The following is a 14,791-nucleotide window of genomic DNA, read 5'->3' as shown; positions in this document are numbered from 1 at the left end:
AGGGATGGAGTGAGAAGTCAGCAGTCTGCAACCTGGAAGTCAGCACTCACCAGAACCTGGCAAGGCTGGCATCCTGATCTTGGACTTCCAGCTTCCAGAAATGTGAGTGACAAATTTCTGTTGTGTATCAGCCACTGAGTCTGTGGTATTTCACTGTGGCAGCCCAAACAAAGACAGGGTTCTAGTCCGATCTCATCTAGATCTTAAGGTAAGGCTGATTGATCCTAGAAAACATCTAAATTACCCATGTATTGATACAAGAATATGCAAAGGTCGGAAGTAATTCAAAGAAGGAAAATGATAACCTTGGAGGTTGGTGGGATGGTCAGGGAAGGTTCCAGATAGACGTGACCCCAGAGCAAGGTGGCATGTGGAATGGAAATGTGAGTGGAGAACAAGAAGGTACGGAGTCATGGAGAGAGGCAGAGGTCTCCGGCAGAGGGAAGCCTATAAAAAAAAGTGCAGAGGAAGGAGGGTCTGGTGTGTGCTGGGGAGTGGGGGACAGACTGGGAGGAAAGGAGGCTGGAGAAGCGGGCAGGGCCAGAATAGAGAGGCCCTTGTATGTTGCAGCATGAATCTGGACTTTTTCCTGCTCTCCAGCAAATGAGTCATAAATTAGGGAGGCTGGGAGCAGTATCTTCTAGTTCACGGTAACGCAGACCTCAGGCTCTCCAGCTCACGTTCTCCAGTTCATAACTGTTAACATCCTGATGCATCACAGGAACTTCTATCAAGTCCCAGCCTGGAAACAGCTGCTGTCTGTACTTTAGGATCCTTTGCAGAAGAGGTGGGTCTCGCTCATGTGGAACAGCCATGGGTAAAACAGACGCTGCCCAAGGTACCTGCCTCAGTGAAGAAAAGCAGGGAGAGGGGAGCACATCAGGTCAACCTGTATCATTTATGGTGCCAGAAGAGTTCCAAGGCTCCTGTGCAAGCACAACTCCACTTCTCAAGACCATTCCCTGTTCCAAACGTAGTTACGAAATGACAGAGGACACAGATGGGTTCTTTGAAATATACACGTCGCATCAAAAGAACAAGTTTAAGGGAAGTGGCATAAAAAAGAGGCAGAAGAGAAATCCTGCTGCTATTGAAGCCGTGGTCAATTTCTCCAACGTGTGCAGAGCCGAGCAGGCAGGGTGGTAAATTGTCATTCTCGGCACATGACCTCGGAGTACATCCCGGCTCCACGCGCTGTGTGTGCTGATGGGAGGAAAGCTGTTTTTCCCCTGCAAAACCACTTCAAAGGCCGGGGGAAGATGGCCCTCCCAGGGGGAATGGCAGCTTGTGTGCACATGCTTGGGACCTCAGGTGGCAGGCATTGTGATGGGAGATGCTTTCTGCCAGAGGAGGTTATTAAATGTTGAATCTCTCATCTCCATGGCCTCTGCTTTTCAGCAGCTGGACAAAGAGGACAGAAGTATCAGTCCCACTGCTTCCTCTCCACGAGATGGCCATGTGATCAACTCTGTGGGGTTTTGCTGGAGACAGGTGGTCTGGTGGCTCTCCCTGGCCCAGATCAACCCCAAACACCAACCTCACTGTATCTGCCAGTTATGGTGTATAGACCAGATATCAAAGGACTGGAAATGACTTCATTTAACTCATGTATCATGAGTGAGGCAGCACTACCCCGTTTTGCTGGTAAGCAAACACAGGCTCCTGGAGAATAAAGAATTTGCCCAGGATACGTGGTAAGTGATGAAGATGGGCTTTCACTAGGTTTGACTAGCTGCACTCCCAGCCACGTACCTCTCTACCTCCACAGATAGAACACACCTGCAAACCCAGGGCTCACCAGGGTTGCCAAAGGACGATAACTGTAGTCGAAGGCAGAAATTCATGAAAATCCTTCATCCCTGTATGGATTCCCTCTATAAGCATCCAGATTCAATGGAGAGGCTTCCTACCCTGTTCAGTATCCCTGGTACTTATCCAAGGTGTTTGACTCCGGCAGGTGTTCAAAGTTTGCACTTGAACTCTATTTCCAAAGCTCTGGGAGGGTTGTCTTGCTTAGCCAGCAGGGGTAAGGTGGTTTCTTTTGACAACTAATTTTACAGCTACGTTTGGTGATGCCCGGATTAGCTAAAACGCTTATCAGAATTGTGCTCAAGGCTGGGGATGGGAAATGGAGGGGGGTTAGGGAAGGCAAGGAGGAGTATTGGGCAAATAATGAAAGAACATCCTTTCACTGGCCTCATCAGAGACAAAGATGCATCCAAAAGAAACCCTAGGTGAGGGATGTGACCCTGAAAGAAAGCCAGACCTTGGCTTTCAGTCAACTTGGAAGCCCTGTGCCCAGCACACCCTGGGGTCAGGGGCAGACACGGCCTCTTCCTTCGGTTCTTCCGCTCTTCCCACTGCCTCCTTCCATCATCTGGGACTGATAACCACTCACACTGAGGATGGGCATGTGCTTCCAATTAAATATTTTCCCAGCCAGCTCCTGCTTATCTTCTAGAACTGAGTACATCGTGGGAACAAACACCAGACTTCAGGTTCCCTCCAAGCTCACTTAACTTCCTTTCCTTTTATCTGTGAAAGGATTTCAATTTGCAATGGAACTGGAGAATGGGAAATGGAGAAGCCCACACAGGTGCCCTCGGAAGACCCAAGTTTAAAAACTGAAAATCGCATTTCCCATAAATGCCTGACTTACAGAAGACAGAAACCTATCTCCTGACCAATGAATATCTGCCTAGAATCCCTCTCTATCCTCAAGCCAATGAACTTACCACTTGGACTCTGGCTAGATCTCCCCTTCCTGCACTCCTGGCCCATCAATACAGCACACCCCGAACCCTCAACAGACTCACCTGTTTCTAGCTATGGCTGCATTTCACAAACTGCAATTCCTCTGCTATTCCCAAATAAACTCGATTTGAGTTTGGTAATTTGAGCTCACCTCAGTTTACGTCTCTATTTAGGTTGACGCTCAAAAACTGGGAACCCAGTTTGCCAGTGCAGGGGGTGTCTGAGGGAGGCCTGGTGTGATTTTTCAGGGAAAGCAGGCACTCTCTAGCATGGAGTCGTGAACTGCACGTTTAAGTCCTCCAGCCCCACCCTGGCCAAATTCAGGTGTCCTCACCCTAATCCCCACGTGATGGTATCTGGAAATGGGGCTTAATGGGAGGGACTTCATGCGGCTGAAGACCTCATGATGGGCTCGGTGCCTTGTAAGAAGAGAATGGAGAGGGCTTGCTTCCTCTCTCTCTGCTCTCCGTGTGAGGACACAGCAAGAACATGGCCATCTAGAAACCAGGAACAGGGCCCTCATTACAATCTGACTGTGCGGGCACCCTGATCTTGGACTTCCTAGCCTCCAGAACTATAAGGGAAACAGTCAGCCAGTTTATGGTGATTTGTTGTAGCAGCCCAAACTGACAAAGGCACATGATTATGAAACCCACTGACAAACGTCGGTTCCCTCTTGTCTCCCAGAACCAAGTCTGGGTAACATATGGACTTGCTCTACAAAGAAGCAATGGCCCCGTGGCTTCTCCCCAACAGCCAGGCAGATCCTGAGTTGGGTCTCCCTATGTATAACTTTTTAGAAAAGAAAAAGTAAACTCTGGCTAGAAAAAGGCACTGAGAACTTGACAGAGTGGGGCAGCAAGCAGACATTCAGTATGTATTTGTTACACGAATACAGATAGAAATGTAGTGTGGCGTGGGGGCACCTGGTGGCTCAGTCGGTTGAGCGTCCAACTTCAGCTCAGGTCACGATCTCGCGGTCTGTGGGTCTGAGCCCCGCGTCAGGCTCTGTGCCGACAGCTCGGAGCCTGGAGCCTGCTTAGGATTCTGTGTCTCCCTCTCTCCCTGTCCCTCCCCCACTTGCACTCTGTCTCTCTCGAATATAAACATTGAAAAAAAAAAAGTGTAGTGTGGATATCCCTTTAGCTTTAAATGAGAATTCAATGAAAATAATGAACCAGCATCAGGTTCTATTAGGATGCTACAAAGGGCAAAGTGAGGCAAAAGGCCAAGAGTAACAGCTGAAACGTAAGATTTTTTAAAAGCAGCCTTGACAACCCCATAAATACCAGAATTCAAGGGGGAGGAAGAGAGAAAGAGTGTAAACACAGTGGTTAAAGTGAGGGTTCTGGAGTTAGGTCAACTGGGCTCAAATCCTGGCTTTTCCACTTTCTGTATCATCTTGAGTAACTTAACTAACTTCCTAGACTTTAGTTTTCTTATCTGTAAAATGGGGATAATAACGAGTGGCCGCATGAAAACTAAAGTGAGGATTAAATAAGATAAGGCATTCAAACTGATGCATAACAAGCATTCAATAAATGTCAGCTCTTGCTGCCTTTAAAAGAAGAGTAGATCCCAAAGATGTGACTGGCATTTTCCATACCCTGGAATTGGTCCTTACAGTATGCAGTAAATGTCAAACTCTGTGTCAGGAGAATTAGTGAGCAAGACTAACTTTTATTTTTAGGTAACTGAGGCAATCTCTCCAAGGTACAAAGAGCATCCGGAAATGAAAAGGAGACACAGCCACCTTGCTGCTTTGTCTCCTCCGACCAATTGGATTCATGCTTTGGGTGCTTTAGAACTCAAGAGAAACCAAACCCGCATTAGTAATTTTAGCAATAACAGCAACGATAAAAAGCACAACACACATAAAGGAGGTGCAGATGACGTGGGATCAGGGCCAGGCCAGAGCAGGGAGCCAAACTCATCATAAAACCACCACAAAACCCACCTAGAAACTTACCTCTCCCTAAATCAGAAAGGACTTTGATATGAAGCAATGAAAGCCCAAATCAATGAAATGCATTTATTTGAAACATTTGTATACACCTTAACGCCAGCCACACACACTCTGACACACACATTCCCCCTTTCAATGACCCCACAGGCACTCTCCAAACTCTCCCACATTGGGTCATTAGCCAAAGCATGTTTGGTTTTCTCAAACTGCAAACATGAAACGGGCAGAGGGACCAAAAGGAAACTTAGCCAGAACAAAGGGATCAATGAGTTGGGTTGAAACCATGCTTTGCAGGACACAGAGAAAGTCTAACCTAGAGATCTTTTTCTGACCCAGAGTGAAGCGGATGATTTTGCTTTGAGAGGAGTCCTTGGATGATGCACTGCATGACAGGAAAGAAAAAAGTGGGAGAGATGAGTGAGGGGAGAGAAGATACGTTAGACACGCACATCACTAACGGGAGTCCGTGACAACGGGGACGCGCCTGGGTTGCCCTCTGCCCACTTTTCCCGTAATGGGCAGCCTTCCTTCTGAGTCTGGCTTTTCTGATTTGGTGACATTCCAATGTGAAGTAATTGCTATCAAGATTATCTAAGAACATTTGATTTTTTTTTTTTTTCTCAAGACCAAGTATCTTTTCTACTACCTGTGACATGAGGCCGCCTTCTTCCCGCAAAAAAAAAACACTGAAGCGCAGGATCTTGAACACGTAAACAAACTTGACAACTTTCCCAGAGCATCTAGATGCTTCCATCTCACATGCTTCTTTTACCAGGGTGCTTTTCGGAAAACGTGTCATAAAATGTTGACCCAAAACAAGGGTACAGATGTGGACAAGTTTTGCTGGTCTTGGGAATATTTGCTCTCAGTGATATAGAAATGTTCATTTAAAGTCTTATGAGCTTGTTATATTCTAGATTTTGGACCATAAGTTGGTGTAATGAAGAATCTTGATTGGGCTTCATCAACAGGTAAGCTCATTTACTGTCTTGTGAAAAGAGAAATATTTATCTTTCTTGTATCTACACACCGTATACCAGGTTCATCCTGTACCAACCTGTGTTTCTCAACACACGTTCCCTGGAACCCTAATGCAGTGATCTGAGGCGGGAAAAACAACGTTGGTGTCACTAGACTCTGAAAGTAAATAAAGGAAGAGATAGGAGAGACGGCAGGAAAAAAAAAAGAAAATCAACTGTCTGGATTTTTCCTAAACAGCTAAATATTGATAATATGTAAGGTAGACACAGAGGAAGAAGGAAGCGAGTCTTGGGAAGTATGCTCCTCTCCTGGACTCTGGGACTGGTGAGGAATTTCATGAGGTAGAATGTGGATCAAGTTCTCGGCCTCACGCAGATTAACGAGAAGAGAGGAGGTAAACGTGAGCCTGCATTTGGCCATCATCGAGGAGTCGCTCTGATTCCCTCATGCCAGCATCTCGAATTTCCTTTGCCAGTTTCCATGAGTCCTTTCTTAAACAAATTTCATGGAAAAGCTGCCAAGTTTTAATATTTGCTACCCTATGAGGTACAGTGTTTAGGCATATTTGTATCTGACAGAGTTCTAACAAAGGACTAAAACAAACCCGGCGTTTGGGGCTTCCATCAACATTTGACACTGTTGATCAAGGGCCCAAACCATTACCCTTGGGATTGTGATTATCAGAGACAGAATCTGGGATAGAAATACAGTGGAACTAAGCCAGTGATGCCCTATTACCAGTCTTAAATCTACAGCCAGAGTGTAAGCAGGAGATGTTAGACCCCTAGAATTTGAGAATAAGATTGTGCTTTGGAAGTAAAATGATAAAGTATCAGTATATAATGGACGAAACCAGTTGTCTGCGGAAGTAACCCAGTCTGGGCCAGACAAAGGAGGAGTGAGGACACCGAGCAACTCTGAAGCCCAGTCCGTGTCACCACAGTGCAGAGTCAGGGGGCCAGGATGGGAGGAGTCACTCTGGAATAAGTGGATATAAAAACCTGCCTTAAGTAAGTTTGGCTGCTCTTCAGGTAAAGCATTTATTAGTAGTAGGATTTTTTTTTTTTTTTTAACTGGGAGATGGGCGTCCTGACTGGGACATCTGGTTCTTTTAAGAAAACAAACACTTACCATGGAAATGGGTGCCTCAGGCTAGCACAGCTTAGTGACACAACCCAGGGTTTCTCAACACATGCTCCTTGGAATCGTATATGCAGTGAGATGCTCTATGAAACAAGTTCCGTGGCTGAGCTGGAGGAATGCTTTCTACAGCCTCTTCTGAAGAGTCACAGTGCACACGTGTTCCTCTCTCAGGCTCCCTCGTCTCAATAAATAGCGCCATTTACCGCTGCTCACGCCGGAAACCCAGCAGTATCTGGGATTCCTCTCCCTTACTCCAGACAGGCCACCTATTCGGTCCCCTTGGCTCAACCTCCTGAAGTGGCCCATCAACATGTCAGCTCCACCCCTTGGTTCAAGCCACTGTCATCCGGAGGACTACAAAAGCCTCTTAATAGTCTTATTCTCCAGAGAGGAGATAAGTTATTATTTTTTTAACTGTCAGTTAAATCAAGTTTCTCTCTTGCTCAAGACTGCCCCCCGCCCCAACCCAGTGGCTTCCTGTTATCTGTAAAATGAAATGCAGACTCTTTACCCAGTTTAGCTAGCACTCTGTGACTTGGCCTCATGGCCAACAGCACTATGCAACTCCAGGGGCCATCGGTCACACTGTCTACCATGGAAACAAGAGGCTTTGCTTACAGGTACCTTATCATTTCCCACCTCCCCTCACCTACTAAACTCCAGCCACACCAGCCTTCTTTCTGGTCCTCCAACCTTCCAAGCATACTCTTACACCACAGGGCCTTTGCACCAGCTGCTTCCTCTGGCTGATCTATTCTACACCTAAATTTTACATGGTTTGCTCAGTGTCATTCCTATCTTCACTTTGGTATCATATCCCCAGAGAGAATTTCCTATCAGTCCAACCTATCAACCTAATCCTTCTGAGTCCCATCATCTTATTGTAATACCACTATCTGATATTTCTCTTCCCTGTTTATTTGCCTTCTTCCTCCAGTAGAAGGCAGCGAGCGGGCACACTGGTAATCTCATTCATCCGTGAACCCCAAGTGCCTAAAACAGTGCCTGGCACACAGAAGGCATTCAGACACTAAATAAATGAATGCATACAGCAGATGCAAGGATCTGAGTAGACCTCTCTGTATGAACAGTTCTAACAACCCAACCCAGATTATTTACCAACTTTTCCCCCTATGAAACCCCTTCCCTAGCAAGTTACCATCAAGGGAATAACCACTCTGTAGAACATAGTGTGGGAAATGATACCCTGATCATTCAATCACCCAGGGCCATCAGGGACCTCTGATCAGAGAGTGGCTCTCACTCCGGTGGTTCTTCAGGGGAGGGGTGCCAAGGCTTGCTGCCTGGCTAGCTGTTCTTCACCACCAGTCTGGGCATTTCTGCTAGTCTACAAATTTCCATAATGTAAATCGGATATAATTAGACAATTAATTAGGGGATCTGACGGACAGCACATCCATCATGTTGGTTTTAACACCATCATGAATGGGAAATAGCCCTTCTCACGGGGAGGAAGATGCCGCAACCATCTATAAGGCACCTATCTTGTGTGAACCACTCTGTGCTTTGCCCAACTACAATGGGCTGCTAAGCCTAGTGATTATTAACGCTGGTGCTTTGGGGGCCTGGAAAGGAAAAGCCATTACTCTTTAGCACATAGTTTTTTTTTTGTTTTTTTTTTTTTTTTTTTTTCAACGTTTATTTATTTTTGGGACAGAGAGAGACAGAGCATGAACGGGGGAGGGGCAGAGAGAGAGGGAGACACAGAATCGGAAACAGGCTCCAGGCTCCGAGCCATCAGCCCAGAGCCTGACGCGGGGCTCGAACTCCCGGACCGCGAGATCGTGACCTGGCTGAAGTCGGACGCTTAACCGACTGCGCCACCCAGGCGCCCCTACTCTTTAGCACATAGTAAATGAAATCAAGCAATCAATTTCATTAGTGACATCCAGGTTTGATAACAAAAGGTGTACTCCTTTAAACGACAATTACTGTGGACTTTTCTCCACACAGTTTTGACTAGGAGTCAAAAACTTTCTAGTTCCTGAGGCAGCTGGTGGCTCAGCTGGTTAAGCGCTGGACTGTTGATTTCAGCTCAGGTCAAGATCTCACAGCTCCTGAGTTCAAGTCCCACATTGGGCTCTGAGCTTACAGTGTAGAACCTGCTTGGGATTCTCTCTCTCCCCCTCTCTCTGCCCCTCCCCTGCTTCCTCTCTCCCAAAAATAAATAAATAGGGGTGCCTGGGTGGCTCAGTCAGTGAAGCATCTGACTCTTCAGCTCAGGTCATGATCTCACGGTTTGTGGGTTTGAGCCCCACATCGGGCTCTTCACTGATAGGGCAGAGCCTGCTTGGGATTCTCTCTCTCTGCCCCTCCCCTCCTCACACATGCAGGCTTTCTCTCCCTCCTCTCAAAATAAAGTTAAAAATAAATACACAAACATTAAAAAAAATCTTTCTAGTTCCTAATCCCCTCCTTCCCCCACGCCCCTGCCATTAAAATGCAGGTTTTACAAGGCGATCTTCTGCAGAGCTGTTCAGGAATACACCTATGCCCCCTGTAACACAGTGGACGTAAGTACCCTGATGCTCTGCTTACACGTCACCCTACAGCAAGTCCCGCTAGCAACCATCGGTCCCCCTGGGAGCATCAACCAAACCTGAGCCCTAATCCTGTAACACTGAGGACCACCCCTGAGGCTGCTGTCAGCCCTTTAAGGTTAACGGAACCCAGTTGCGGGCCCTCTCGGGGAAGGCGGCTGCCCCCTTCCTTGCTAGGCATCTGCCATCTTCCTTCTATGTTCTTGCTATCTCTTCTCTGGTGAAGCAGAGGCGTCTGCTGCAGAACTCTAGCCCCCGCTAAGTAAAACGACTCACACGTATGACATCGAATACCCAGCCTGTAGGCAAACACGCAAAGCAAGTCTGAAGTCTATTTTCGGGGCCGTTTCTTGCACAGGAGCATGTGCATAATAGGCCAGAGCAGCTAATTAGCTCTGGCCGCTGGCCATCGTGACCTATAAAAGCACACATCTCGGCCAGGCACAGGAGGCAGCCCGCCGCATCTATTTCAAGGTCATGCTAATCCCCCGCCACCAGTAGTTCTCAGCCCTGAAGAGGCCCAAACGAAAAGGCGTTCGCCTAGGCTAGCATTCGGCCAGTGTGGAGGATGACCCACGAAAAACAGAATTGGCGAGGAGCCCCCACCTGGACTGCATTTCAGCTTGTGCTTTTGACTGCTGATGTGGCGCTGGCTGGAGAGGCTGGCCCGGGGCTTGGGGAGTGGCCGGCACCTGTTGCTGAAGAGTGCCAGCCTGGCACTGGGAGGGGGCCCCGGCCGCCTGGGACGCGGCAGGCGGCAGTGGAGCAGGGAGGTGCTGCTTCTGGGGCTGCTGCTGCTGCTGTTTGTACCGGGACAGGCTGAAGAAGAGGCCTAGGATGGCCTTGAGGTTGCCATTCCTGATTTCTGCAAGACAATAAAGAAATTCTTTTAGAGAAGGAGTCCCATCCTGGGAGCCCTTTCTTGCTCACGAGCCTAGCTTCTCGAGGATAGGACCGAGTTCCTGCACACTTCATCGCCATCACCGTCGATCAGAGTCGGGCCTCAGCCACAAAGAAATTAGCTCCCTCTCCCCCACTGGGATTAGAGCGGATACGCCAGGCAAGTTTCAACTGGATGTCTGGCAAGTGCCAGGAGGAAATTCTCAGCAAGGACACAGCCAAAAAAAGTCCGAGTCCCGAGCAAGACTGTGCTTGTTCTCAGGCAAAGCAACCAATCCGGGACAGAGGTGCTCTCGGGCGCTGGGGGAGATTCATGGGTCTCCACTCGAGAGCTCAGCCAAGTCTGTGCTCTGTGCCGTCAGCCACGTGTGAGCGCCAAGCGGCTCCTGCCCCCCTCCACCATCCTCCCTCTGCTCTCCCCGACCGCCCTGCCCCCGGACACACGGCTCTGTGTCCCTCTCGTCCACTGAATCACTAACTTTAATTTCGCACGGGTGGGGGATAGGACTTGCTTTCACAGAGAACGCACACAAAAAATAATGTATTAAAAAAAATGAAAGCAGAGTGGGGGTGAGAACATTTTTATTCCAGACAGGATTTTTTAGATGTTAAAATGCATTTGCCTCAAGGCATGCATAAAAAGCTGCAGAGAAGAAATAAAATATTTATTCACAGGCAGAAGCTATGGATCGAGGGTGTTTCTCCTTGGGGAATCCCTCCTTTTATGTTCTCTTAACACCAGATCCAATGGCTGGGGTCTGAATTGATCCTGAGGGTGAGGTAATAGGGCCACCCAGCCTGAGGGACAGGAAGAAGGAATCTTAGGGGCTCCCTCTGCTTTGTGTCAACCTAAGGCTCAATTTCCTTCTCTTAACTGGTCAAGGGGGTGGAGGAAGAAGAGTATCTCCTGTTTGGGGAATGCCCATGTCCAGGTTAGCCCCAGGCGAGGAAGAGACCGCTGATAAAGGAGCACAGGTTTCCTCCGGCAGCGGTTGCTGGGCAGAGGGTATGAATGGGGTCCTTTCAGAAACAAGCCCATTCCCTGCATGCCTGCCGGTGCCCTGGGCGTGATGACGAGGCCAGGCTGAATGACTGCCAGACTCTGAAGAAATAGAGATTGCAACTGATGATGCAAAGACGTGGGTTCCAGTCTGGACTCCAGTATGTACTAGCTGTGCAACTCTGGGAAGTCACTTCATCCCTGGGCCTCACTGGCCTCATGGACGCAGCTTGCCCCATCACACAAGGTTGCTCTCGAATCCAGTAAGAGCGTATCTGTGAAAGCAAGCCGCGAACAGTGAAGTCCTTCACTGGTCTTGGTTACGAATAACTGGAGCTCCCAGAATCCTACAGGAGATTGCCATACAGGTCCCAATCCATATGCCTTAGACATGGCTTTACTAAGGTCATCTTATAACTTACCATGCAATCCATGATAGTTTTTGAGAGTGAAAGGGGGAAGCTTTTAATTGTGTCAGCACAGGTGTAAGCCAGGATTGATCTGGCCAAGGAGGAGGCTTATAAACTGTCACGTGCAATATGGGGAGAAAGCCCCATAGATCTGAGTGAGCTCCCCCCGCACCCCCTGTTTCTGAAAGTAGTTCAGCTTTAACCCTTCTGTGCTGTTCCCTTCTCCATGCTAAGGAAACCAAAAAAAGCAGCACACACACCCCTGTGGCTTGCTCGGTTTCTGCTTCTAAATGTTCCTACAAACACATCAGGGTCACAGAATGTGAGGTTTGGATGGGATGAATCAGTTGGCTCTGGAGGGTGAAGTGACACTCCCGTGGTCACCCAGCTGGGCACTGATGAGAGTTGGGAAATAATTTCCCCTCAAAATCAAATTCAAGGGAGGGGGGAGGTAGAGCTAATCATGGAGATTGGTGAAATCTATGTAAGACTTGCTTTTAGTGCCTTTTATAATTGTCACGTTATTAGGTTTGTAATAACAAGGACTGCTACTAATTAGTACGTATCAGGTTAAGCTCTTTATGTACATGAGTTCACTCAATCCCTACAACCTGGGGAGTGAATATTATTGTTCCCCTTTATAAGAGAAACAGAGGCTCATAAAACCTTGTGACCTCTCCAAGGGAATAAACGCTGGAGCTGGGGTTTGCGATTTGAATCTAGTTTTTTCAGCACAAAGCCCAGTCTCCCAACACTGTGTAACTTGGCTTACTTGTATACCCATCATATGTGGTAAATTTAAAAGTGCACCGGCTAATGTTTTATTTATTAAGCTAGCTGGTGGGCATCTAAGTATTCTTTATTCTTCTGTAACTGTTCTATTATGGAATGTGCCAAACATTCCACAATACTTTTTTTTCTTTTGACCCATGGAAGAAAAAACAAAGGAGGGAGGGAGGAACTAAAAATTCAGCACATCCCGGGGCTGATAGTTTGTCCCTTGCAAGAGGCAGGCATGTCCACATGAGCACCTCATAACAGACCAGCCCAACCCAGGGCAAATGGAGACAGCTCTGTCATATTCTCTACCTACTGTGGTTGCGAAGTCACTTCCTATTCATATCTCGGCATTTTTCCCTCAAACGTTCTGTCAAAGAGCACAGTTCTCCTGCAAATATACTTCTTAGGAGGGAGCATTTTTATTACAAAGATCACGGATTTCTTTCTAGAGCCAGGAAAACCTGGGTTGGAATGTCTACGGTTCATGTGCAGACTGAGTTTTTGGAAGACTTAAGCTCTCTGAGCCTCACTCTTTATCTTTAAAATGGGCATAGGCCCCACTGCACCTTTTACACAGGGTTGTTAGGAGAATTAAGTGAACATTAAATGGGGAAATGAGTACAAAACACCCAGGACACTGCCTGACTCTACTTCTCCTTTTCCAAAAATATAGCCACTCTACCTCTAGTCTCCTCAGAACCCACCACCAGGCTCTGCCCCTAAAGGAAGCCAACGAAGCTGTCCATCCTCCCTGCTCCTCCCCCCCCTTGATGCCGCAGTGACAGGCTTCAAGAAGGAAATTAATCGTGAATAATCTCCTATTAGAGAAAAGTCGATGGTGAGCTTCCGGTTCTTGAAACGGCCTTACTGAAGCGTAATCTGCATCCATAAGAGTAGAGTGATTTTCAGTAAATTCCGTGAATTCTAATCTTACACTATTTACGTCACCCTGAAAAGCGTCCTCATGCTTATCTGCAATCAACTCCCAAGCCCATTCCCAGGTGATGTTGAATCTGCTTTCTGTTTCTACAAGGTTGGGCTCTTTTAGACATTCCCTATAAATGGAACCATGTAACATGTAGCCCTTTGCACGCAGCTTCTTTCAACTTCGCATGTTTTGAAGGTTGCTCCGTGTTAGAGCAGTTCTCACTGGCTTGTTTCTTTGCATTGCTGAGTAATACCCTATTGTATGGATGCACCGCGCCGTGTTTGTCCGTTCACCAGTTGGTGGACGTCTGGACTGTCATTTTCTTTTCAGAGCACAAAAACTAGAGAGTGGTAAATGCGCTGTTTGGGGTTGGAAGCCACACAGTGTATGCCATGGGTGGTCTATAACAGACAGTATCCAAAATAGCTAGAATTGTATCCTTTCCACATTTCCAAGTGGCATGTGTCTGTGTTCTAGGAGGCCTCCTAAGTAAGCCGGCTGCACTGGCAGTCTAAAAAAATCCATCAGCCCACAAAAATGTTTCCCTCCTGACATTTCCCAAGGTTTGGAAAAAGAGTATCATTTTGTGTCTGATCAACTATCCTTACTCTCTTGATTTCTAGAGAAAGAAAGAAAAGAAGAAAAAGAAAACCGTAGACCTAGCTAGAATTGACACTAGCTAGCTGGTATGTAAACCAGCATGAGAACCCTGACTGCATTTCTCTGCTTGTGGCCACGCCCATGTCTAATGAATAAACTGCACAGACCATTTTTCCATTTCCATTAGGATTCAGTATCGCCTTGACTCTTAATTCCCTTGGGTACTGGCTGATTTCTTTGCTCCCCCGGGCTGGTACAAATCTGCACAGATGTGGTAGGAGATGTTGGGCAGGAAAGGGTAGGAAGAACAGAGTTCTCTGCTTGCAACATTATTTAAGAGAAATCTCAGGCCTGGTTTACAAAGGCACAAACACTGGAATACTCTAATACGGAGAAATCTGCTTTGGGAAAAGGGACCGATTGGGAGCCAAAGGGAGGGCTACCTTGGACCAGACCGCAGAGTCAGAATTCCTAACCAGTTCCCTTAAACCACAGGGCTGTTAAGGCTCACCCAGCTGATTCGGGACGTGGATCCTGCGGCCATCTGCATAACCGACATTCACCACATAACTTCCCACCCGATTCCTGCAGCCCTCCTGTGTACTGCTCACCAAGCCAGTCACAGGCTTCCTGACCGGGGAAGTGGGACGAGGGGGGTGAGTGACACAATCGGTCCCACTCACTGCCAAACAGGTGATGTGGGTAGGAGGAAACGGAAACAATCAACCTGCTGCTTTTCTCCTAACGGTCCAGAAAGACCTTCTGCTC

At 47.5% G+C, this 14,791-nt stretch overlaps 1 protein-coding gene across 3 annotated transcripts in view; it reads right to left on the bottom strand.

Moving 5' to 3' along the window:
- NAV2 (neuron navigator 2) overlaps positions 1-14,791 on the bottom strand; it is a 399,317-nt gene that overhangs the window by 216,055 nt on the left and 168,471 nt on the right. For 2 of the 3 annotated variants that reach the window (XM_047071099.1, XM_047071098.1), the window contains exon 5: positions 10,012-10,270. In XM_047071099.1, the coding sequence (XP_046927055.1) occupies positions 10,012-10,270 (259 nt within the window). Of the gene's footprint in view, positions 1-5,033; positions 5,103-10,011; positions 10,271-14,791 lie in introns of all 3 variants that reach the window. The other variant, XM_047071097.1, reaches the window with a different exon arrangement.

The sequence above is a fragment of the Lynx rufus genome, unplaced genomic scaffold, assembly GCF_022079265.1.
Source record: "Lynx rufus isolate CCGP_SWC_20201006 ecotype Redwood Valley unplaced genomic scaffold, mLynRuf1.p SCAF_9, whole genome shotgun sequence".
NCBI classification, from domain to species: Eukaryota; Metazoa; Chordata; class Mammalia; order Carnivora; family Felidae; genus Lynx; species Lynx rufus.
This window is presented reverse-complemented; position numbering and strand designations above follow the sequence as displayed.